The sequence below is a fragment of the Polistes canadensis genome, unplaced genomic scaffold, assembly GCF_001313835.1.
Source record: "Polistes canadensis isolate GaletaPanama2010 unplaced genomic scaffold, ASM131383v1 scaffold_5, whole genome shotgun sequence".
Lineage (NCBI taxonomy): Eukaryota > Metazoa > Arthropoda > Insecta > Hymenoptera > Vespidae > Polistes > Polistes canadensis.
The window spans coordinates 704,303-731,392 of NW_014569552.1; the positions used below are offsets into that span (position 1 = coordinate 704,303).

General features: G+C 30.7%; 1 protein-coding gene across 11 annotated transcripts in view; it reads left to right on the forward strand.

Moving 5' to 3' along the window:
- The first annotated feature begins 2,692 nt into the window (after nt 1-2,692).
- LOC106788161 (afadin) overlaps nt 2,693-27,090 on the forward strand; it is a 44,653-nt gene continuing 20,255 nt past the window's right edge. For 4 of the 11 annotated variants that reach the window (XM_014751179.1, XM_014751203.1, XM_014751212.1 and 1 more), the window contains exons 1-6: nt 16,189-16,841; nt 21,290-21,401; nt 23,877-24,069; nt 24,508-24,789; nt 25,167-25,450; nt 26,079-26,178. In XM_014751179.1, coding sequence (XP_014606665.1) covers nt 16,825-16,841; nt 21,290-21,401; nt 23,877-24,069; nt 24,508-24,789; nt 25,167-25,450; nt 26,079-26,178 — 988 coding nt within the window. In that variant the 5' untranslated portion in view covers nt 16,189-16,824. Of the gene's footprint in view, nt 3,108-3,171; nt 4,102-16,187; nt 16,842-21,289; nt 21,402-23,876; nt 24,070-24,507; nt 24,790-25,166; nt 25,451-26,078; nt 26,179-27,090 lie in introns of those variants that run through there. The other 7 variants (XM_014751264.1, XM_014751273.1, XM_014751281.1 and 4 more) reach the window with 5 other exon arrangements.

Genomic DNA, 27,090 nt, shown 5'->3' on the forward strand with positions numbered 1-27,090 from the left:
GATATTATCTACTCAAATTGTATCTTTATCATTAATCCTTAAAAAATTCAACGTATCAAGTCTAATAGCGTATAGAATTAACTCAGCTACAATTATTACGGTAATATTACAAATGGCATTTTCATAGTAAATTCTTTCCGATAAATATCTTTTGTAAAATTTTACGTACGAATTTAATCGATTATCTTGGAAATGTAGTTTTGTTTACGAATATTACTGACGCGGGAAATACGTTCAAGCTTTTTATATACCGATTATCGATAATTGATTATTTTATCGACGAGATCTACTATATCAAAGAATACTATCAAAGAATATTATATTCTTTGATAGTATTGTACCGTCATCGCGTTAAGTACATACTATCGTCCAATGGTGGTTCCAGTGGTAACAAAAATGATGCTGGGTAGGTAAAAAAGGGGACTTGTGAGTTTCTAAATACTTCACCACAAAAAAGTTGGCATAGAACCGCAATAGCAAAAAAAAATGAAAAAAATGAAAATATTTACTTATTGTTTATAAATTATGAACAATTAACTTATTTCTTTTCACGATCTTATAGGTTGTTACTTTGGAAATCAACTTTAAATATATCCCCTGCAAGTATATACATATACAAACTTAACTTTCATTTTTTTCCAAGTGTGCTTGCGACTTGAATTTGTGGTTGCGCATGTGTATAACATATCTCCCACTCATGACGTCGTCATTTCATAATTATTCAAAGTGTAATAATTATTTTCAACTAATTAACGATATATACAAAATATTTGATATAATAAAATTGAACAATTAGTGTGCAATTAAGAACACTCATTCATTTTTTTACTGTTGTTGCAAACTTTGTTTCTTTGCTTAGAAATAGAAAAAAAAATTTCTATATTTAATTATTAATAACTAATTAAATAATTAAATAATAAAGTGAGCATTTAAGGATTTTGATTGTGCAAATATTGTGCAACTAGGATCACCTTTTAATTTTTTCTGCCGTTAAGGTTCTTTGTCAACGTTCCTACGGTTAAAATATCGTGTTTATAAGTATAATATCGATAAGGCAGGAAGTTTTTATGACCAGCTGGTACCATTTTACACATAGTTGTCAAATTGATTTATACGCGTAGTTGCCACATATTCTGACAATTAAATCCAGCTCCTGTTAGACGTCATTACGTTCATGACTTTTTATAATTTCGACTTGAATTATCAAGTCCGGGTAATTAGTCGTGAGAAATAAAATTCGACAATGTTCTTTTCGAATCATGTGCGAGAAAAAAAGACTATAAATATCAACCTCATTGGTAACGTATTACACGAATGTCCTATATTATAAAAATAGTGTCTTTTTATTAATACAATCTCCGTCAAATAATAAACGAAAACGAACACGATAAGGAAAGTATTTTCGATCCGCAAGATGGAGCACCGTATAAATCAGTTATGCAACTACTTGCAAATAAATAATAATTATTCTGTATACCTACTTTCCTCGAGCTTATTATCCGTCAGAAACGTGTTCAAGATTATTAATTAGTATAAGTAACAGTTTTTTATTTTAAACTTTTTCGAATCTTTTTAAAATATTCTCAATTATCAGAACAAAAATGGTCATAGTTACGGCAAATGACCAATAACAAGATCTCAATTTGGAGTAAAAAAGAAACAAAAAGAAAAAAAAAAAAAACAGAAAAAGAAACGTTAACTAAAGACCAAAAACACCGATCGTTTACGCGCTTAATGTTCTTGAATTAAGGTAAGACGTGTTTACGAAGTAGGAAACTGGGACGACCGACTTACTATGTTAATTTCGTTTAAATGAGGCGATCTCGAAAGAAAACGAAGGATCATTTGTAATTCACATTTTTGCGTAGTTTAATATAAAAACGATGCAATCTCGAAAGAAATTGCAGGATCATTTGTAATTCACATTTTTGCGTAGTTGTATTTAATGTACATGAAGAAGGACTTACTATTAGAGAAATAAATAAAAAAAACAGAAAAGAAGGCGTAATAAAAAATACACGATATTGTATTTGGTTTACGATCATGAGATCTTGTTTCTTCCAACATGACACAGTTATCTCCTGATGCGTATATAATTGCGATGATATGCTCATCCTTTATCATTCTTTCTTATAAATGCAATCCAAACAAACTATCCTTATCGAATTTCTTTTGAGTAGCGTACAGAATAGGTTAACAACGGAGTAACGAGCAAAACAAATTGAGAATAGGGAGAGAATAGTAAGAACTTCATTGTTTGGAGAGATAAACATATTTCGAATAAATTATATAATCAATATTTTTGACCATATGTCGTTTGACCATACGTTCGCGTGAATAAAGAAATAGGAGAACGAAGTAACGTGTCAATGGCGAAAATAATGAAATTTTTCGCGCCCTCCGATCGCAGCATGAGATCACTCGTGGTAGATAGAAGACGCGGGGGGTATCGAAAGGGGTAACGCAACGTCGGTGGATCCAAGGATTACGTCACTGGCGACAGGTGTAACGCGCACGCGCTCGTGCATCTTCGGCGACGTACGTGACAGTGCCGGCTGAGATTTCTAGGGACCACGGTTCGAATATGTTCGTGTTTTGCCTGCACGTTACACGCGTATGAAAAACATAAATATCAAAATAAATAAACGTTCGAAGAAAAATTTCTAAATACATTTAAATATCTCTTCCACGCGGTAAAAAAACAAAAAAAAAGATAAAATTTATTAAACGAAAGTGAAAGAAATGTAGAGAAAAAGAAATTAATTGGAGTAGAAAAAAGATGTGCAAGGTGATGGAAGAATAATAGTAGGGTCGAGGGTAAGCGTAAGGTAGAAGAAGGAAAAGAAGAAGAAGAATAGTAGTGGGGTCTGAGGGGTTGAAGAAGGTGAAACGGGGAGTGCGCACGCTCGTGGGACTCGACCGCCACCTCTAGTTTGGTGCTGAGCCAATCAGAAGGCTTTGACGAACGCGCCGCTCACCGTGCGAGGAGCGGTGTGCTGCCGGTAAACGCGAACGTTCTTAGCAGTCTGCGTTTCCTCGTTCGATGTCGCACGGTGATATATACACGAAACAAATTTTACTCGACTTTGTGCTTTGACGGTTAAAAGGTATAAACAAATCCATATATATATATATATATATATATATATATATATAGTAAGTAAAGTAAATAAAATGTAAGTTAATAAAACGTAAATTAATAAAACGTAATGTGTTGCATGATCTTCAAGGCATCGTTGTTATGAAAAAAGACTTGGTTGGTTATTTATTTTCGTACCACACGACGATATCGTTCGAATGATTCTCCTTAGTATGTTCTCACTGCTTACGAAGAGCAGGTATATCTACATATACGTATAGGTATATACGTATATGCATAATACATGCGCTCGCGAGTGCGCGCGCGCGCGTTTGTGGATCTACTGTACGGTAGTGTAAGTGTGCCAGTGAAAGAGAGCAGTGTTCGAATCGTGGCGTGAATTTTTAAACTTTCGACTAGACTTTGCTAAGGAAAGTAACGAGTGAACGAGAAGAGAAGAGAAGAGATAGGAATATTGAAGATTTACAGATAGGAGAGGCAGTGGTAACGACCTTGAAACGTCGGTGTGTCTACTGAGAACGACACGACGACGACGATGACAACGTGTACCGGCCATGGTGCGCTGCTGTAGATATTAGTTGGTGCGTCAGCGGTGAAAAATCGAGTATTATACGTTCGAAAGAAACAATCTAACACAGATCGAGAGAGAGAGAGAGATAACATATTGTGTTTCTCTTTCAGCGTGTTTCTCTCTTCATATAAGAGACGTGAGAAGGGTTGTAGTATGTGCGTCGTGGTAAGGGCCGAGTATAAACGAGAGTGGATCGTCGTTGCAGATACAAGTTCCGAGATGAAGGCGGGCACGTAGATCGATCAGGTATAGCGAGGACGACGTGATTCTTCAAGTAAGAAAGAAAGAAAGAGAGAGAGAGAAAGAAAGAAAGAGAGAAACAGATAGAGAAGAAAAGAAGAAGAAAAGAAAGAGACGAAGAGGAGAGAAAAGACCTTCAGCAGCACGAGACGTCTTCTTACTACTGCGTTCATCCAAGTGAAGCGACAAGGTAACGCTTACTTATTTACTTGCTTGCTTGCTTACGTTTATCTTTTTTTTTTCTTCTCTTTGTTTTCCGTTTATTTATTCGTGTTTTTATCTAGGTTTTCTTTAGTCTTTTTTTATCCTTCTCTTGATCTTTTTTTATTATATTATATGTGAATGGATGTGGATATATATATATATAGAGTGGATATTTTCTATCTTTTTATTTTCTACCTGTGTGAATCACTTTCTCCCTTCCTCTTTTCTTTATTTCCTTCATGCTCTTTTACTATTGTAACGGCGCTGTCGGACCTGTTGATATCTCTGCAATTACGAAAAGCGCGCGCTTTTCTATCAGCCAATAGGATTCAACTAGACGTCGGAGATTAGTCTTCGTTGTTCGACGTAACGTTTATTTGACAGGTTGACGCAAATTACGATTATAAACCATCACAATTTTATTCACGTGATTGTCCATTATTTTATTTATATTTTTAACAATAGGATAAACAAATATAAGAACTATAACAAATCATAATTATTTTGTATAAAAAATAACAGTAAATGTATTCTTATTAATACTGTCTTTTCATTTAACCACTTGTGTCAACAATAGAATATTATAAACAAATATTTCCGAAAAAATTTGAAACCAAATGTGAGTCAACTTGTTAAATGTTTATCGTTAAAGCTAATTATTAATTAAAGGCTTTTAATATAAAAAGGAAGCATGATGGTGATTTCTTATTATTGCTAATATGACATAACCTAAGGTTAAAAAGAAATTGTAAAAATATTTTAGCAAATATAAGCCAGCAAGTTTTTTTTTTGTTAAATTTTGAATTGTATCTTTTCGATGTGTCATCGTGAAATATTTTTTTATTTATTTGTTTCCTTCCGATGGGTGGAGACATTTAGATTGGAATATCCGTGATACGTCAACGTTTCCAAGAAATATCACGCACCTCTGATCCATAGGCGTAACCTCGTGAAATTCTTCCTTTGATCAATTCCGTTGTATGGTACGGGAGGAGGGGGGACGCTTGTGTAACTCTAGTATCGCGAATTGTGAAAGCATCAGAGAAAATATTTGTATTTTTCTTATTTACTAGTAGTCATTCTTATAGGATTGTTCATTTGTAAAGTAACGTAATTCGGTGGAAGTAACTTAAGAGTCTTAAGTTCTCTCCCTTTTATCTCTCTCTCTCTCTCTCTCTCTTTCTCTTTATCTTTCTTTGTCTCTCTTTTTTTTCTCTCTGTCTCTCTTCATATGTAGTAGCTATAGTACTCTCTTGAAGCACCATCAACGACGACAATAGGCTTGATCCAAAGGGAGAACAATACTCGAGATTGCGATTGAAACGAGCGACCAGGATCGGTGTATAGGAAGTTAGGACTTCTTTAAAAAGCATAACCCTCTTCATTGACTAACTTGTATATGTGCTTGGACGCATGCTGTTAGGGTACGCACGTATATATATACATATTTAAATAGGGTAAGAGATTCACCATGGAAGGTGGACTGACAATGAATATGACTAAAGTATTTTTTATATATGTTATAATATGTCTTTCGAAAAGTTGGCTTTCTACGTAATTATAAAATACGTGGATGGTTTGGAAAGTTTATAAATATTAATAATTTGGTCACGTTTACATAATTTCATTACGTTTAAATGTGTTGATATTTTAAGGAAAATTATCTAAAAGAAATATTTGTTTTCGTGCTATATTAAAATTAAATTTTCACATACATTTTAAAATTTTAGTTGTGCATGTTGATCGATATCATCACATAATCAGTATTTAATGATGATAATATATATACTATTTCTTTATTAATAATTACTTATCGCTAATATATCACGTAGTGTTTTCTACACACACACATACGAACACACACGCATTCATATAAATGCTTTGGTTGTAGAAATTATTACGAAAGGCTGTTTTTCAATTCGTAGAATTTTTATTTGATATAAGAAGACATTATGTATTTTCTTAAAGATAACAAGTCGTATGTTTATCAACGTTAATACATATGTAAGTATTAAAACATACGTAGATAGAGAATTCTCCGTAGATTGAGGAATATTCTTAGAAGAGGAAGTAAAGTGTCGATCGTACCAATGTCTTTTCCGTAGATAAGAATTTTTCAAGAACATCAAGCATGTTTTAAACAAGACGTTCAACAAATCGATAAATGAGCTAGAAATATCGATGATGATTCAATATATATATAGTACATTAATACATATATATACAAATGTCATCAGGGCCGTATTTATTATAAGGTGCATTAACTGAGACCACATTTTAAATCTTTGCATTTTCTTTTATTACTTTACACTATTTTTTTTCTTTTTTTAAATGAATAATCATGGAAATATTGATTTTTATTTTCAATGAATTTAAACGACAAAATAATTAATTAACTGAAAAAGATTTATTCTTTCCACGTTTCTTAAATGTAATGTGCAAAGGTGGATTGAAAAAGTTTGAGACTACGTCTACAAATAAAAGTGAGTCTGATCAAGACAGAAATTGTTTCTATTTTAGGTTCAAGACTTTTCAAATCTCCCACATAATCCGAAATATAAATACGAGCCTGAACACCATAAATGCATATTTATACACGTATTCGCGTTTAATTTGTAATAATAGGAGAAAGAAAAAGAAACTCAATCGGCGAAATTACTTACTTATATAAGTAAATTATAATGCAACAAGGAGAAACTATCGTCTTTCTATCTAGAAATTTCATATTAGATTTCGAGATAACATTTTTATATTAAAGTACACGATGTAAAGATTATATTAAATTGTACCGAAAGTTTCTTACATTTTCTTAATAAGTTTTATACGCACAATTTTCGTTTTTGTTATTTTATTGAACAACCACAAACAACACTACATTTTATTACTTTTAAAATAAAATATATTGTTCATGTAAGATTACTAATTGTAAGTAAAACAAAGAAACTGTTACTTGATCTGATACGTGGGTGGGTTGAAAAGTTTTGAAACTAACAATATTTAAATAATAAATATTTAGGAATAAACACACAATACTTTTTATCGGTCAAACACATTTATTAAAAAAAATAAGATTGTTCCTATTAAAGCTCAAAATTCGTCAATCCATATATGTATATATAATATATTAAAAAAGAAAATTCTATTGTTGTTATTTATACACCTGATGCACACATAATTCAACAATAATCCCAAGAATTTGAAACAATTCAGGACCTTGAACATTATACCCGTTCTTTCATCTATTATATTTGCGTACACCGACCAAGCCATTCTCTAATTCTCTTTCTCGCTCTCTCCCTTTTTAAAGAAGAGGAAAAATAAAAAAGAATTTTAAAAGGTCTTTTCACGCTCGTATAATACCGACAAGTTTCACCGCTGATGCTCAAACTATGTGTGTGCGTGTATATATATTATATATATGTATGCGTTACATACTTATAGCTATAGAACTAGCAAAAGAAAAGAAAAGAGACGAAGATAATAAAAAATAGGTGGAAAAGTTACAACAAAGTATTATACATATTTATTCACATACATTCATGTACATAACATAAATACAAATTACACTACTGGCCAAAAGTTTAGAATAATTCGCTAATTTTTATAAAAATCGAACACAAACCGATAAATTTAGAAATATTAATAATATTAAATAACTTTTAATTCAACGTTATTACTGGTCAAGGATGTTAAAAGAAATGTACTTTAGTATAAACAATCGAAAATATTAGTAAAATACATTAGAATGTTTAATTTATCTTAATTGATTGTTAATTAATTGAAGGAAATGCATATTGTAGTTTAAAAACACAGCGTATATAATTGACGTACCTTACTCATCGAAATCCCACGTTAGACTGGCTCATTGTCACCTATGAAAGTTCTTTTATTGATTATTGTACATATGACTTTCAGAAGATTACATATGCATATATATATATATATAACGAAAACAATATGCGTAAGTAAATAAAATTTATTCTTCCGAAGTCATATAAACAACTAGAATTTTAATTGTCTTTCACAGAGGACAACGAGCCAGTCTAACGGGGGATTTCAAAGAGAACGGTACGTCGAACTTATATTCCATGCTTCTAAATTACAATATACATTTCCTTCGTTTAATTAACAATTAATCAAGATAAATTAAAGCCTCTAATGTATTCTACTAATATTTTCGATTGTTTAAACTAAAATACATTTCATTTTAACGTTCCTGACTAGTTATAACTTAGAGTTGAGAATTATTTCAAATAATTGTATTATTTTATTATCTTTGTATTATTTTTTTGTTAATGGATATGTAAACTGATTCTAGTACATACACAGCACATACACCACACTAACACTAGAACCTTCAGTAATTTTGTCGTCTGAGAAGTTTTGCTTAAAAAAAATTCATATAATATTCTACTCATCATTATTTGTTACCAAATAAATTTCAGTTTTTGCGTTTCATTGCAGTCTTAAAGGCACACAATTTGTTTCTTCGAATTATTCTGCTTTTTTAAATTTACGTTGGAATTCCGAACTTTTGGTTGGTAGTGTAGAGGTATACGTAAGATTGAAGTATTAAAATGGTATCATTCACGTGTCTTTTACTTACCGGTTTATCTTTACCCAGGTTGTCTGTGTACCTCAGTCCTCCCTTCCTCCTTCTATTTTTCTTCTTTCCTCTCACTTTTAACCGTAAGACATAATCGTGGGTCATCGTCATCATCATCCTCGGCCGTAGACGTGGTCTCTTTGAAGATTCTCTAAGCTCAATGGGTTCTTTCGTTTAATAATAAAACGCTTCCCCTGTTATGCCGCTTTTCATGGAACGTCGTGTGCACACCCAAAGAACAGCTTATTCGTCTACCTGGCTCGGCTTCATTCGCGAGTTATTCCTTTTTCATTTTCTTTTCTTCTACTTTTTTTTCTGTTTTTCTTTTTTCTTTTTTTGTTTTGTTTTGTTTTTTTTTCTTTTTTGTATTTTTTTCTCTCGTCTTCACGAACCTTTTCATCTGAGAAAACCGTCTACGGTCGACGACGTATTTAAAGAAGGAACGTCGTCGACCTTTCGGAATAATGGTTTTCACTCTTTTATACTTTTACCGTTGGTTTGAGAAATTCTTCCACTTTTTCTTGCTTTCGTTTTTTTCCCCTTATTTTTCTTCTTGTTTTCTTTTTCTTTTTTTATTTTTTCTTTTTTACAAGAATACTAATTTCCTAAAGTTCATATGTTAGTTGACTGTTATAGTATTTATTGATAATTTATAATACTTCTTTTTCTGTTTTTAATATGTTGCATGATAAATAAACAGAGAAAAAGATTAAAATAGGTTTTATTTGGATACAAACATTCTTTTTATTACGAAGTTGTATTTATCTATGCATATAATATATATTAAAATATGGTAAAATGGCTTTTTAATAAAGTTTATAATATATTTTTAATTATTTTTATATATCCGAAATAATTTATTAATATTTTTTTTCCGTTATATGCTAAATAGGGAAAACTTGCAGCTATCTTGAAAATTATGTTTATTTTGAAGTTATATATGTATGTGTGCGTGTGTGTATTATAGATTAAATATATTACAATTGGTTAAAAAAAACATGTTTATAATATATTTTGAATTATTTTTATATTTGAAATAATTTGGTAATTTGTTGTTGTATGCAAATTAGAAAAAAAAACTTTGCATTTATCATAAAAGATTGAATGAAGATTTATTTAAAATAATTTGTATTATGAATTTGTATACGTATATATGTTTGATGTGTACTTATACTTACGATAAGCAGGAAGCGATCAGTTAACCGTAATAAACATGCACTTAGTACTTACGCTGTTCGTTGGCGATGCGACACAACACGTCGTGTTGCTACTAAATGGCAGAACGATTAAACGTGTAAAGTCGACTTGCTGGAATTACGCAATTCTATATATTCGAGTAAATGAACGTGTACGAAAGAGCATTCACCAGTGAGAGTAAGTTTTTTAAAATAAAAAACCTTAGCCTTACGAGTCTATTCTGAAAACTAGGCTCGACTACTATTCATTCTCTACCTTATATTAATTTAAACTAAATTTCTATTCACAGTTACAAATGAAATCTCTAAAGTGTAATAATTAAAAAATAAATATGGTTTTTTATTTTAAAATATAAATTAGGACATATTCAAAAGTATTTTGAAAAATTATTCCAAAGAATTAACACACAAAATAATATATTAAATATCAAATGAAAATAATTAAAAATTATTTTATAGAATTATGAAACAAATGATTAGAAAATAAACACAAATATAATATTGAAAATTAAGTATATTTATTAATTATTTGTTAATTATTATTAATTACCTTTACACAAATTAGTTAAAATAATTATTATATATGAAAATAATTGTGTAAAAATTGTATCATTGAATAAATCAATTAAATAGAAATTAAATGAAACATAATAAATCAAAAAATTAAAAAATTAGATTGGTAACAAGAATTAGGACCACAAGAATAGACACGTACGTCTTGTCAACTATCAAAGTTTAACGACGACGTCTCTAGCATTATTAAAATCATTGTCGAAGTATACCATGCCCATCGTACGTGTCCTGCAATCCTAAAGTCTTTTGTTATTGTTCACGAACGAGCGTAGGCGTGTTTCTCAGTTAGCTAGTTAAATGATTTCTATCGAGTTTCTATCCGTCATCGAAGCTAAATCGTATTTTTATTTTTAAAAACTTCACTTTTAAACTCGTATCAATTATTTGTGTCCTTCGATCGATTTCAAGTAAGTTTTGAAATATATTTGAACAGTATATTAATTAAAATAGTCGGTGTAATACTTGTACTCCTAAATTATAATTCGATCAATTTCCTTTTTTAAATATCGACAATATTGCTGAATACGAGGATAAGTTGAAAAGTTTTGAGCATCTACAAGAAAATCTTTTAATTATTTTTGTGTTTATAATGAAAATAATCTATAATATTTTTCAATATTAAGCAAATAAATAGAAATACGAAAATATATTTATACTTTAGAAAATTTATTTTATTTTTTCAAAAGTATCACAATTATTTTAGACCCCGTTATCATTCGCTGAAAGTAAAAATCACACTCGGTTTATTGCAATAATATAAATTATGTTCTAAATTCTGCAATATATGAAATTTTGAGTTAGACACAAACAAACCAATGGATTATAAAGATTTAAACTTTACTTTTCTTCGAAACACAAGGAGAGATACGAAGAAAGAAAGAAGGACAGCGAACGTTTCTATTACTTTCCGTGTCACCATGATACGTGCAGATCACAAATCCAAGGGCAGATCCGAAGACAAAAGAAAATAGCTTTTATAACGTCACCAACGTGTTCCGAATACGACACCCATATTATGTACACATACACATACACGTATTCATGCATTCGTCATTGTTAAATTTAAAATAATGAAATAACTTTATTTTACACTTGTCATCTATAATTAATTAATTTCTTATCTTGTAAATGACGTATTCAAAATTGTACGCATAGTAAAAATATACAAATGAATATTTTAATTAATTAAAATTATTTCATTTTGTATATTTAAAGAGACCTTGTTAAAAGTGAATTCGATGTGAGAATAAAATGAGAACCACTGCATTGTCGAGAGTCTGCATGTGCGGTGGGCAATAGTATGGTGCTTGGTACGGTGCCGATATCTGAAAGCATAATAGTGGGACTCTGAGAAATCGTTGGGTTAAGGTTCCTCTAATCGTACCAACCTATCACGTGAATTAGACGGATTAGACCTATTTATGACGTACCACCTACTTCAAATACTATAGATTAAAAAAAATTTACTAGAACAGTCAGACACTAGTCAAATAATCATACATTCGTTTACAATCATTTGATTGATTTCATTTGGTGATCACATTTATTTTTATTTATATATTAGGTTGTTCAAAAATTTAATTTCGTGTTTTTACAATGGTAAACAAATAAAAGATATTCTTTTTATATTTAAAATCAAAGACTTTTTTGTTCGAATTTAATAAATTCAACTTGTCAGATATTTTTCACGTTGTTATACGACAATTAGCATACGTTGCTCTGTGCGTATATTTTTTCTTTCTCTTCCTCTTTTTTTTTTCATTTTAATGATTTATTTGCAAAATATTTTTGTGTTTTACTTTATTTGAATATATTTGTCATATTGTTAACATTTTTTTTTTCTTTAATTATTTTGTTGTTTAAATAACGTGAAAAATAACAATGGCGAGACGCATAGGTTTTACGTATATAACTACGTATGTATAATGAAGTTATACGAAGAAGCCTTACAGATTGAGAACGTTACGGTCCTCTCGAGGTCTCGTGCCATGGTATATTTTTTCTGTCTCTTTTTTTCTTATAGGAATTGTATATAGTTTTGTTTTTTTTTCCTATCTCTGAGTATCTCTAATGGAAATAAATGACGTCATCAAATAGAACGTCCGACGTAGCCATGCACAACGGTTTATTTTTCCAAACAGTTTGTCTAATTGTAAGTATGTATATATATATATATATGTATATATATGTTATCGATGACAGTGAGAGTTGAGATAATTAGCTAGAAGAAACCCAACAAATCCGTTTTTATTCATTCGAGAAACAACAACCCGCATAAATATATGCTTGTTTTTTAGTCATTTCATTTATAAGTACATAGATTGTATTTATGTATCTATGCGTGTGCGTATGATATTATGCATTATTATACACGTAACTTGCAATTAACATAAATGTAAAGATAACACGCGAGATAGGTAGATATTTTTCTTCAGATAATATAAATATGAATCCCTGAGGTTATTATTAGTTCTGGCACTTTTACATTTGAATTGACGCTTTATGAACTTCTTAAGAAAAGAGAGAAAAAGAAATAAAGAGAGAAGTTAAAGTGCCTCTCAATGATTAGAGCGTGAGACCAGAGGTGCGGAGCAACTTTATCTGCCTGACTCTCTCGAGTACCCAAAGTGATCTGTTGTAAGTTGTAAGATAAATAACTGGTTTGCTTCTCTTTCGTTTCTTCTCTTACAAAGAATTCGATGAGTAGCCGAAGAAATAAAATACATTCCATTTTACTATTACTATTTCTAAACGAAAAAACGAAATTTTTTTTAAAAGTACAGGTCTATTATGAAATGTGTCAATGATATCGTTGATGATTCCAACTGTAGATACATACAAAATATTAATTACAAGCAAATATTATTACAGCATATGTCCCATAATAGATATCGTATTTAACTATAACTGTTTTGGAAAAATGTATCAAAGACACCATTGGTGATTCGAATGGTAAATACATAAAAATCATTATCAATGGTAGATACATTAAACATCTACGCGTTTCATAGTATACCCCTTATGTCTAACTATTAATTTTTCTTGTATATAATAAAAAAAAAAATAGCTTTATTCCAAAATTTATGTATCTAGAACGAAACGTGTCAATGCATTCATTAATAATTTGAACTATAGAAAGTTGAAAAATATTTATTCGGAGCAAACGCTATTATTGACAGGTCCCATGGAACGTCTTCTTCTGCATTTCCGTTTCTGTTTTTGGTTTTCCAAGAATCCAACATAAAGCAGATCCACCATAGCATAATATATAACATCAAAGAAAGAAGAAGAAGAAAAGAGGCTATTCACAAAATCGAGGACCGACGTCTCTTCTTCACTGGCGTTCATTTCGTTCGCAATGGTCAAGAGAGCCAAAGTGAAAGAGAAAGAGAGATGGAAAGGTAGGGGTGAGTATGAGGAAGAGTACGGAGAGAGGGGTGGGAGGGCAAAGGAAACTCGATTCTGCACGCTACTACTCATTGAGGTTCGGTTCTGTGTTACAAAACCAAATAAGAGGCCATGTGGTACGAATAAGATATATATAATGATATATATATTATGTATGTCTTATTCGTACTATATATTATAAACACCCTATATATATATATAGGGTGTTTCAAAATGTATGGACATAACTTCAGGATAGGGTTTCAGTAAGCTACAATAAAAATGAAGTGTCCGATATTATCTTGTTTCCGAATTATAGTCATTTTCGTATTACAAGTGTTTTAACATAATTTTCATGGAAATTATTCAAAGTTGGTCACGTTTGACTTCAATGCAGGCTTCCAAACGTTTTATCGTAGATCGTTTATAACTCGTTTAAAGCAATCAGGTGTTGTTTGAATTTGTTGACAATTTTTGTGAAGACGGTTTCTCAGCATTGTTTAGTGGTGTAATAGTCAGTAAAGCTATATGAATTACTGGAAGACAGAATAGGTGATTATATGAACTTTTTTTATTTTTATTTTCGAGTACTGAAACCACCCCTGAAGTTGTGTCCATAATATCTTGAAACACCCTATATATATAAGTTCGACGTTAACTTTGATTATCTATTTATTCATATCATGGGAAACATCAAAAGGTGGTCGAGCATTTATACATACACATATTGATATGTATAATAACGTTCTAACCGGTCATATACAAAGTATGAGTCTTTGTATCTTTCTCTTTCGCTCTCTCTTTTTCTCCTTCTCTGACGGCCATAAAACAGCGCTTGATTACAGTTTGGAGACGCATACCTCACAGTTGAGTCACCCTGCTGAATATTACCACGATCCACTCTACCTCGCATTTTTTTCACAAACGGGTATATTAACAGCAGGAAGCTGTGGGCGCGTCGGGAAGATGCGAGTAATTAAATTAAACAACAACAAGAAAAAGACAAAAAAAAAAATAATGATAAAAGAGAAATGAGATAATGGTATGATGCATTGGAACAAAATTTCGGATCAACTCGATCGAACTTCAACGATTACATCCGAACGCGTTTTCTGCGATAATAGTATATACGTTCCGATACATAATACCCAACACACATATACATTTTTATATAAAAGAAAAAAACATTTATGTATTAAGAAACGGTTTACTAATCTAAAACGAGTTTCGTGACTAATGTAAGTAAGTAAAAATATATAAGAGGAGTATTCTCTCTCTTCTCTCCTGGAAAAACCTGTCCTCTGTTTCGTTACATAGGGGATACCGGAATTCGATCATAAGTATCCCGCATGTACTTTCTCTACTTTAGACTATATACAATATGTACAACCCAAAACAAGTATCTTACCATTACAGCATAGAAGTAAAAGAGAGACATTTTGGATTGAAGGAAGATCGATAATAAGTGCTGATTTCTCACCAAATCTTAATATCTATTATTACACCTATTATACACATACGCCATATACGCGTAACATTTTCTGGAGGACCATTGGTATGTAGGTGTATGTGTGTGTGTGTTAGTTAGTTAGTCAGCGTCTACTCGCTTATCCGTTTTACTACTCGACCACCGCGTGCTACGGCGAGTCTGAAGTCGTTCCTGTCTCTCTGAGAGTCCCCTCCCCCCCTTCCACTTGCATTCCAGCGCGTCCAATACCCAACTACGTCGATGGCGACCGCTTAAGGCCCTGTGCGTATCAGTTTCGCGTATATATACCGGTGAAATGGAAAGAAGAGTGTAAAGACTTGAAGATATACTCATCTCTTTCTCTTTCTCTTTCTCTCCCGTCTTCTTTCTTTATGTGGGAGAGAACAAGAAAGATACATGTATCTATGTATAAAGATTTAAGGTAGTAGCGTCAGGGTTGGATCTACGGAAGGAAGGAAGAACGTTAGTGAAAAAGAGAAACAGGTAGCTTCACTAACTTACGGAACGGAACGGAATGAAATAAAACGAATGGAACGGAATGGAACGGAAGCGAACCGAGCGAGCTGCTGAGTTTGAAGGTATCAAAGTGGGGCCGTGTGAATGTACAGAACTCTTTCTAGTAGTCAGGTTGTAGTAGTATTATTATTGGTGGTGATTCAATGTTAGGTTTGCGATAGTAGTAGTAGTTGTAGTAGTAGTGTATGGTGGTGGTGGTGGTAGTGGTGGTGGTGGTGGTGGTAGTGGAGGTAGACCTTCTTCCCCCACCATTTTTGTATCGATGGGCCCGACAGGAGTAGGGCTCGTCCTTTTGTCAGTGGCTTTGGACGCTTTGCCGTGTAACGGTCTCTTAGAGTTGGAGCGTCGTTTGCGAAGGGTGTGGCGTTCCTTGAGTTATTCCAAGGAATTTATCTTCCTTTCCTTTTAGTTATCTCATATTTTTGTTTTGTTGTTTAGTTTGTTCCTTTATTTTTTCTCGTTACGTTTGTAAAACATGAATATATCGATTTTGTATATATCGTGTTTGTTTTCTCTTTCGATTGAAAATTGAATTTTGTCGGATTGAGATTAAAAGAAAGAAAGAAAGAAAGAAAAGGGGGGAAAAAAAAATGTTTTCATCTCCGAAGATATAATACGTGTCGTGTCGTTCGTCCATGGAATCGAAGAACGAATAACTATAGTCATTTATTTGGAATAATAAATTGTCTGGAGAGAGTTTAGAGTCAGTGAATAAGTAAAATAGTGGATCGAGAAGGTTGTTGAGAAAGAATTCGTTCGTGACCGGCGAAACCGGCTCGCACGTTTCGAGCGAGCGCGGGAGATTTCCTTCGAAGATCTTCTCTTAACCTCGGATGCCAAGGTGCAAGGAGAAGAAAGCTTTTCTTTTCATCGAATCTGCACGCTGTTACAACGGCAGGTTCCAAGTTATTTCGGCACGTTCTTCTCAGGAACATTCACAAAATGACGGTACCGGAAGAGTGAGTACATAAAACTCTTAACAAAAAAATATTTAAAATAAAAATACAAAAATACAAGGAAAATCATTTAACGTAATTACTATTTTTGTTTCTTTTCTTTGCTTTTTTTGTTTTTTTTTTGTTTTTGTAAATTCAAGCATCGCTTAAAACTCGATGCTCGTTTTCTCGTTAGATAAACATATTTTTTATGCCTAATCTCTTTTCGAAATTACTATCGTGTCGAAAATAGTTTTTTTTTTATATTTTTTTTCTTTTTAAGTGAACAATTAGAACAAAATTAAATATAAAAATAAATTGTTGCGTTCGCTATTTTTATTTCCATATGATTTATCGTCAGATAATTTTATTTAAAAATTTGAAATTCTTAAACAGAATTCTTTATCGGAAATGTATGTAACTCGAACGAGATATCGGACTTATTTAGTATAATACAAGTACAGCACCATAGAATAATGTTTTCAGGACACACACGTGTGTCGGCTAGTTTTCTTCTTTAGAATTGGCACGAGTTGGACACGTGCGCCCTATCAATGACGATTGTTTATTCTCCAAGCTTTCCGATCGTTGACACGAATCGAGAGAGTAGGTTAGTTTCATTTGACTATTAAATCGAACGATGATCATTGTCTAAAATAATATCTTCTTTTTCTTTTTTTCACAATATTTAAAAGAATTCGTATAATTTATATAAATTAATTTAACTTTTGTATTTTTTTTTTTAAATCACGTGTATTTCGGAATGTTTCGTTTACCGATTAGTTTTAGATTCATGAAACAATATTTTCTATCGATCAAAATCTATGAGTGAATTCCCGAAAAATTAATTTCCTAAAAACGTTTCTCAAGATCCATCGATCAATTATTAGATTCATTCTTTCATATATTGATTAGATCATTTAAAAATTTACAATGGGGGCGTGTGTACGAATACTTCTGTGACTAATTGCATTTATTGTACAATATAAAAACAATTTTTTTTATATTGCAATAAATAATTTTGTTTTGTTTAGTTTTGTTTTTTTACTAATAAACAACATCCAATATTTTCTTTCGTATTAGCCAATTATCCAGTTCATTGTTCGAGAAATTTCCAATATCTAGTGAAATTCCTAAGCAAGGGTCTTTAACCGGGTTATAATACTAGATTGTTTGAATTCTTCCCTGCATACCTTCAAAAGGTTGATGTGCTCTCCTGTTGTACAACTTCACAAACATTCCTTTATCTTTCTTGTTGAAATTGTTTTTCTTATTAGCTCATAAATTATCAATAAGTTATATGTATCATATTATGATATCTTATAAATAAATTTATATCAAAATAATGAGAATTAGTTCAAAATAAAATATTCTTACAGATAATTATGACAGTATACTAACAATAAGTTAAACAAAAAATTTATTTTACAAATTTTACGATCGAGCCTATTATTACAGCAATTTGCGACACGAATAAATCGACTAACTGCTTAAAACAAAAAAAAAACAGAGAAAATACATAAAATTCTATACATTGTCGTATTATTTACTAAATCATATAAATTAGTATTATTTAATTGATGTTAAGCCAAATTATTAAAAACATTTATTTTACATGAGTGGTTTGAAAACTTTACAGTCTAACATATATTAAAAACAATTTCTTTTTTTCGATCAAAGTCATTTTTATTTAAAAAAAATAATCTCTTTTATTGAGGCTTAAAACTTTTCAATCCACTGTCATAAATATAAAAAGTAAAGCATAATAAACGGCACATATCTTAAAAATCGATAAAATTTTGTTAATCTCGAATTTAAAAAGGAGACCTCTAAAGCAAGCAAGCAAGCAACATTGTCTCCTTCCTGTTTCTCAAATTTAGAAAGCCATTGTTAGCCGGATATTCGCACTACTCGGTGTATATCCGAGTTTCACCAATGCATTTATCAATGTGGGTGTATAATACAAACATATATAGATATATAGATATTTATTGTAAATGTATTAGAGTTAGTACGACTTGTTCGCTCCAATTCCGACGAATGACAGACAAGTAAGACGATTTAAAGGGCAAACAAGAACCATATTCTTTCACTTTGTCATTTGTTCTTCTTACCAGAAGCCACACTCCTCTTCTAATTTTTCTTCTTCTTCTTCTACTTCCTTTTTATTTTATTTTTCAACAGCTGATTCGTAGCAAACGATACACAGACCGAAAGTCGTCACCCTTTTTTGTGTTATACTACGTTATTTCTCTGCTGAGAGACACGTTTTTCGATCAGCTGATAGTTCGTAGTATATATGTGTATATGTGATGATAGCACGTGTTCTACGATTATACATGTACTTAGAAATACGTACGTGTATCTCGTGTTTCTGTTAACGTTCATACTAATCGTTTGTTTCCATATGTCGAATCGTAAGTCATTAATATGATATACCATAACATAATACATATCATACATATATAATTTTCATGTATTTATGATTCACGTTATCTTAATTATATAATATATTATTTTGTTTGTTAAATTATTGCATTAGGTTGTTATAATAGTAATTTCGTTGGTTTCAATAGGAAATAAAAAATATTTTCATATTCAAAAATCCAAGTTTTTTTTTTTCAAATAATCGTGTATTGTCAAATTGAAACAAATTCAATTTCCTATAGCGTTTGAAGTGTCCGTTGCTAGAATGTCAAATTATTTCTGAGCGATAAACGATATTACTTCTCGAACAACTCAATATTTTAAATAATTTTCTATTCTTTTTCTTTTGTTTTATGTGTGTTACAGGTAGGAATTATAATATAATAAAATATATTACATGTGTTATATAATATTTTTTTCCTTTTCTCTTATTTATAATTTATTTTTTTTTTCTTTTTTCCTGATATATTATTGTTAAGGTAGTAAAGTAAAAATGATAGTAATTGTCTAGTCACGGAAAATTCTGTTTCCGTGTTCGAAACGTGCATTACCATGCACTTTGCTGTTAGCGGTACCTGTGAACGACACTTGCCGCATCGCTTACGCGGCAAAACGGTCAGCTTTGTCGAGCGAAACGTTCGTTCATCGAGCTGCTCCTCCTTAGACTTTCTTCGAAGAGAAAATAACCGAGGAACGATGCTCTCTTCAATTTTTATACCACTCTAACTCATCTCGAGAGATCTTTATATTTTTATTTTCTAACTTTATACGAGCGTTTTCACGCTCGGCTAATTCAAAAAATGGCGCGAATCGCGAACCTCCATTATTATCTTTTCGTGTATCGTTAAACAAAATCATTTATCTATTTTCTCGTGTTAGAATTAATGACATTAGTCTTGGTATTTATTGCTTTGGTTGATGTGTAATATCCGACATTAATTATTGATCGAATTGATTTTTCTTTTTCTTGTAAAATGATTACACGAAAGTCAGGATTGTAATATGGTTATAGAAAGTATATATATATATAAGATCTTATTTTTTATTTTATATACTATTACCGTTTGAAATTGAAAATACAAGTAATGTTACTTCTCGTTTGGAAAATTTAATAATAATAAAATAATTCAAATTTTGTATGAAATTAAAAATCAGACATATTCTATTGATATTTCTAAACATTTTGTTCACAAGAACATTAACAATGACTTTATTAATTTCAAATTAGAATACGCAAGGGAAAAAATGTTTCTCACGGTGTTTGAAACGAATGATTTTTAATGAGCCTGACTAACCCTCTATGCGTTGTATCGATCACGGTTCGTCGATCGTGTTGCACGCACCTGCGTCAGGTAAAAATCTGCAGGAAATGCCAGGATACATTGGAGGGACATAGTACATACCTGAGCTTCTCGAGTTCTTTCCTCTTCAACTATGAACAAACAGTCATCCGATCGTTCCCTGTCGTGTTACGCGAGTTCTCGCGTATACCAACCGACCAACCAACGCACGCTTAGTATAAGCGCGTACTTTGAATACGTTATTTGCCTCTTCGAAAACATTCCTACACGCTTCCTACGCGTTTATGATTTATTAGAAATCTTTCTCTCACTGTGAACATTGTTAATGGATTCTATTTGAAAGTTCATCACTCAAATATGAGACTTTCTCGATAAATAAATATACATTGTACATATTCGATGTATCTGTGTATATAAATTTAAATTTTAGATTTATTCAATATAAATATATAAACAAAAATATCTTAATAATTATATATAATTATATGTTATTATAAAATTTGTTATATATTAAAGATATAAATACATATATCCATAATTATTTACACATATATGTTTTTATTTATTAACTCTTATATGCAAAATTTTTTATACTATTTTTATATAATATCTTTAAAATATATTATAATTTGTAATTTAAATATGTTTGTTTATTTTTATTGATTATTTATTATTATATTTTTATATGTTAATATAAATGTTAATACGTATATGTAATTTTTGGATTATTTTCTTTGTCCATAGAATGGCCACGGAAATTGCGAACAAAAGGGCTGAAAGGGAAGCCCTTCGTGGGGTCATACAACAATGGAACGCAAATCGTTTGGATCTTTTCGAACTCTCCGAGCCCAATGAAGTAAGATTTATATATCAATAAATATCTTAATAATTTATTTATTAATTAAAACACACACACACGCATATTGTTTAATCTATTTTAACAATAAATCAATGTGTACAAATTTTGAGTTCTGAGTAAACGTTACAAACGTTTTATATGATGAAATGATTTACTTTTCGTTCTATTTAGCTTGATTTTTTATTATAATTGCACAGTTTGATGAAACTTCGCCGATTGTTAACTTGTTAACTCGTTTCATTTTAACGATTTCGATTGAAAACTTGATCACGCCCATCCGCATAAAATCGTAGATCCTTTTACGATATATCTTTCGAGAATGTCCTTAATTTGAGTACGTTTTACCGGAAATCAAGTCACGCGGCATTAATTTTCTTAAAAGAGAGTTCTCTCATTTTCGGCTACTAGAAACTTAAAAGTATATGTACAAATAGGTTTACTTGTTTTCTACATTTTTCTTTATCGAAAAATATTGTTATTAAGTTGACGAGAGTTATTTCAATTACATTTCATAGATCACGCTCGTAAACCTAATATTAATAGTCATAAAAATAGCAAGAATAAAAAAAATTGTATTTAAAAATAAAGTATATCTTATAGTTTTAGATTTTTTTATAGAATTATTATTAATTTATATTTAAAAATATTGTTTTAATTACAATTATTGCATTTGATAAATCTGCGCTCATATATAAGCCTGATTGGAGTAATAATGTAAAAATATTATTATATGTTATTTTTTAGATCATAGCCATTAGATATATAGCTATTAGTATAGTAATTTCACTCGGATTAGATAAATTTCAAACATAGGCAAAAAAAAAGCATGATTGCAATTTTAGTTGATTTTACGATAACAATGCGACCAAGTTGTTGTTTTATGAGGAAACCTCACGCGAGCTTTAATTCCGAGCTTTCTCTCCTTTCCACTATCTAATTCTAGGATTAATCGAGACACGACAAACGTAAATTCCTTTCTAGCTAAAACTTACGTGACATTTTTACACCTTTACACCTAACTGTCTCTATATTAAAGTTCAAGATAATGAGAGTAGTTACGATTTAAGAAATAATCGTAATCATTTAGTATGTTTGATTCAATCTTCTTTGAAGATTTTACTTTTCAATGATTTTCATATCTATCTTAAAAGGAGAAAACCAAGTTAATTGGATACCGATTTTTTCATCAGGATTATAGACTGTGCAAGCAGTAAGAACTAATATTAAACTGTTCCCAAAAAGAAAAAAAAACGAAAGAAGAAGTTTCAAAGCTTAACACAAGAAAGTGGGTTGAAAAGTTTTGAGCTTTATAGCTTCCTCACCATATTAGGTTCAAAACTATTCAGCCCTCCTCGCGTGCTATTCACAAATTTTCTATACATCGTCGTTTATTAGGCTCAAAATCTTTTAACCCCCTCTCTATGTATATTTTTTCTATAATTTCTCTCTTTTTTTTTTAATCAAATTGAAAATAAAATTTATTTTTCCATCTAACATGAAACGAACTGGTATATAAGAATGCATGTCGAACACTTTTCCTTTTGTTTTTTTTTTAAACGGTTAAATATTGGGTCTTACTGCTGGCACAGTGTATTGTCTTGATAGACTTCAACAACTGTTTAGAATTAAAAAATAAACGGTGTCCCCTTGTTAATCATTTTTTTACTTTTTCTTTGTCGATTTCGAGCACTCGATTATACGACTTTCGTGTTTAATAGGCTCAGTGACGCCTACTCAATGTATAGAAACACGTGAAACCTTATCAAATGTCAGAAACAAGTCGTATAAGTGTACACACATCTATTTATATTGTATACATACTTTTACGACGTATTAAATCTAACGAGAACGTTCAATTTCGATCCACGATATGCAAATTAATATCTAAAACATTTAATCAAACAATGAATCAAAGAAACAATTATGAATTAGATCGACATGATAGATACGTGGGTAAGTTTAAGAGTTTCGAGTCTGAAGCAGCCAAGATTTTGCATTTATATTTAAAAAAAAAAAAAGGAATAAAAGTTTTTTGTCGATGTTCAAATTTTATCAAACAACCCTCGTAATTAACTTCTCGGGATATTAAGTTAATTAAATTTTTATTATTATTCGATTTTCGTATCAATTTTCTTTCTCATAGACATACAAAAATCAAATGCGTTTACTTAAAGTTTATAATCTAAATTTTATGCTAAGATCTTTTTTAATTATTATCATCTTAATGGTGAATAGATATAAAAAAAAAAAAATGTGATGACTCGACGATGACGCATTTAGACTAGACTATTATCAAGAATTCATACAATAAAATGATGTCATTTTAGCCATGTGATACAGATATGTAATATGTGTATACATATTAAATGATAAGGGGAACTCGTTTCGAATTTTCTCGAGACACTTTTATTTATGTTTTTTTGTGACTATATGTTTATGATTATACAAGATGAAATAATATTATTTTTCCAGGATTTGGAGTTTCACGGGGTTATGAGATTCTATTTTCAAGACAGTGGTCAAAAGGTGGCTACGAAATGCATCAGAGTCGCATCCGATGCAACCAGTCGTGCTGTGATCGAAACTCTCATAGAAAAATTCCGTCCAGATATGAGAATGTTGTCGGTACCGGAATACGCTCTTTACGAAATTCATGAAAACGGAGGTAAATTTTCTGCTTTATCTATGATTTATGTGCATACGAGGATGGGCCGAAAAGTTTGAGCCTCAAGGAAAGACCTTTTTATTTGTAATAAAAGTTCATTTGACTAACAATAAATTGCTTCTATGTTAAGTTCTAAACTTTTTAACCCACTCACGTATACCTTACGTTTATTATATAAAATAAAAAATAATATAACAGTAACCACAACAATAATAATCACAAAATAATATTAATACGTCATATACATATTTATGTATACAATATGGATATATATTAATTAAATATATATATTAAAAATATTATATTTATATTTATAAATATAGCGCGTATATATTATTTTTTATTATTTTTGTTTGTATTATAAATATATATTTAATTATAGATTAGAGAAGATGAAAACATTATATTGTTTTAACCAATACTTTATTGTAATTGCAGACGAACGGAAATTGGGATTGGAAGAGAAACCATTGTTAGTTCAATTAAATTGGCACGTAGACGATCGAGAAGGACGTTTCTTGTTGAGAAGGATCGACGATAAAACGAATGCTCAAGGTGTTGGTTTCTCCTCGGAAGGTTCTAGCTTTCGTAGAAAGCTGAGTAAGAGAGAAAAGAAACAAATGAGGAAACAAGAAAAGCTTGGACGTTTGAAAAGTTTAGAACAGGATGAAAATGCTGTACCAGTTGATCAGAATGGCGTCGCTGAAAAACTTTATACTGGTTAGGACAAAAAGAAAACACACACACACATTTAAAAGTTAAATGAAATATAAATTAAATGATAGATATATATTTAAATCGAATTAATATATTGAATATTTGTCACTTTTATCGATTTGCAGTCAACTACGATGTTGATGTGTTCTGTTTTACCCGATACGTTTGTTCCAAACATGTCAGAGCGCTGATAACACTAGCATGCTCTGCTGCACCGATAAAAGAGATAATCCTATATATTCTCTGTTGGATTTTTATCATATCATTGTAAATCTCAACTTTACCATTCGAACAAAATTTGCTCATATTGACATAAAAACAAAAAAAGACAAACAGATTATATTATTATTAAAATATGTTTTTTATTATTGGTTGCTTAGAACTTCCCGAAACGAGTTTTACAAGAAGTATATCCAATCCGGAAGCCGTTATGAGACGTCGTAGGCAACAAAAGCTTGAAAGAAAATTGCAACAATTCCGTAGCAAAGATGGTGGCCCAGATACGGGCGGTACTTTAAAGATCTACGGAGAAGCACTTTGCAAGGATGTACCTTATAAAACTTTATTATTGAGCGTTAGAGATTCCGCAGCACAGGTTGTAAGAGAAATGTTATCTAAATATGGTTTAGATAAAGTCGACCCTCAACAATATTGTCTCGTACAAGTAAGCTTTTTATTTATTATCGAAGATAAGACAATTTTTATATACTTTTTTTATTTTCGAAAATTTTTTATACTTTCTAAAAGCATATATTATTATCTCAGTAATACTTTAAATCGATCAATATTTTATCGCGAACCATTTATCTATCCGATTCACCAATATTATTTATTATTAAAGATCTAACATATCCGTCAATCAGCATGATTAATGAAGCTACAGTATTTGAATATTTTTATACGAACTTGGTATGAGGTTTTACCAAGAACAAAATGACACAATCATAATGTCTTCATCCTAGCAATATGACAAATGATATCTCACTTTAGAAACTTGATATTTTTAGTATGTTTCTGGTAAAATTAATTGAAAATCCAATTCGATAACTTTATAATTCAATAATATTGCGATATTTTCATTTAAAGTGGATCATGCTAATTATAATCCGTAATATAAACACGTTACGTGTTTTGTGTCGCGTGTAGAAGTTGACACAAATAATAAAAATCGAACTTGGGTTATTCTAGTAGGAAATTATTTTCATCATATTTATTATACATACTGTATGAAGTATATGCAAAAAGCTTTCAACGACGCTAATTGGATTATCTGATTTTCTGTTGTAATTTAGGTGAACAACGACAATACAAACGGTAGTACTCATCAAGAATATATACTGGACGACGACGAGTGCCCGTTGGCTATTCTCATGAATCACCCTTCCACACGTGGTAAGTTCATCAAATATATACACGACAATGTAGAAGTAAAAAGAAATATTACTATTTTCTATTCAGGATAGACCCATTTAACTTGTTATCACATTTTCAATCGCTTTTATTTATAATTAAGTAAAGAGAATGAGTGTATAGGTATAGAGCATAATGATATTATGAAAAAAGAAAAAAGTAATAGAAAAATGAGTACTCTAATCAGATTTTTCATTAAGTTCCACGAAAAAGAATATTTTCCGAGTACTCGCGTTCCAGTTATTAAGTAAACGATATTTTAAATTGAAAATATTTTTATTGTCTAATGCACTTTGCGTTGATCGGATCTCATATTAAACCGCGTAGCTTTTAATTACTTATGACATATGTATTTGTATCGGTCAAACATATATTATTATCTGTTTTAATTGAAAATTTATTAATCAATATATTATGTTTGTTATTCCAATTCGATACGTTTCAAAGTCGAAAGATTTGAACTATCAAAATTGGCGTGTTGTATATTATATCACGTAAACGTGCGTATCATATTTATAACATGTTTCAAAGTGTATTAGTTATCATGTTCTTAATTGGGAAGTAAGTAAAGGAGGAAGAATATGAAGAAAAAGAAGAGGAATTTTCATTCTTTCGCACGAATAACGAACGGGAAGTAACAGCAGCAGTTAGAAGTAGCAGGAACAGCACAGTAGTTGCTGCATTAAGATTCCCTTATCCTTTACTCAAGACGCCTGCGAAAATCTATTTCCAGCGATCCAGACGCTCGTAAAACGTTACTTCAAGACTTTTCTCTTGTCGTAGTCTTTAAAATCGTATTGAAGTTTTAAATTGGGGAGGAAAAAGTAGAAAGTATCAGAAAAATTGAAAGAAAGGAAGAAAAAGAGAAAAAGGTAATTCTCTTTCTCTCTCTCT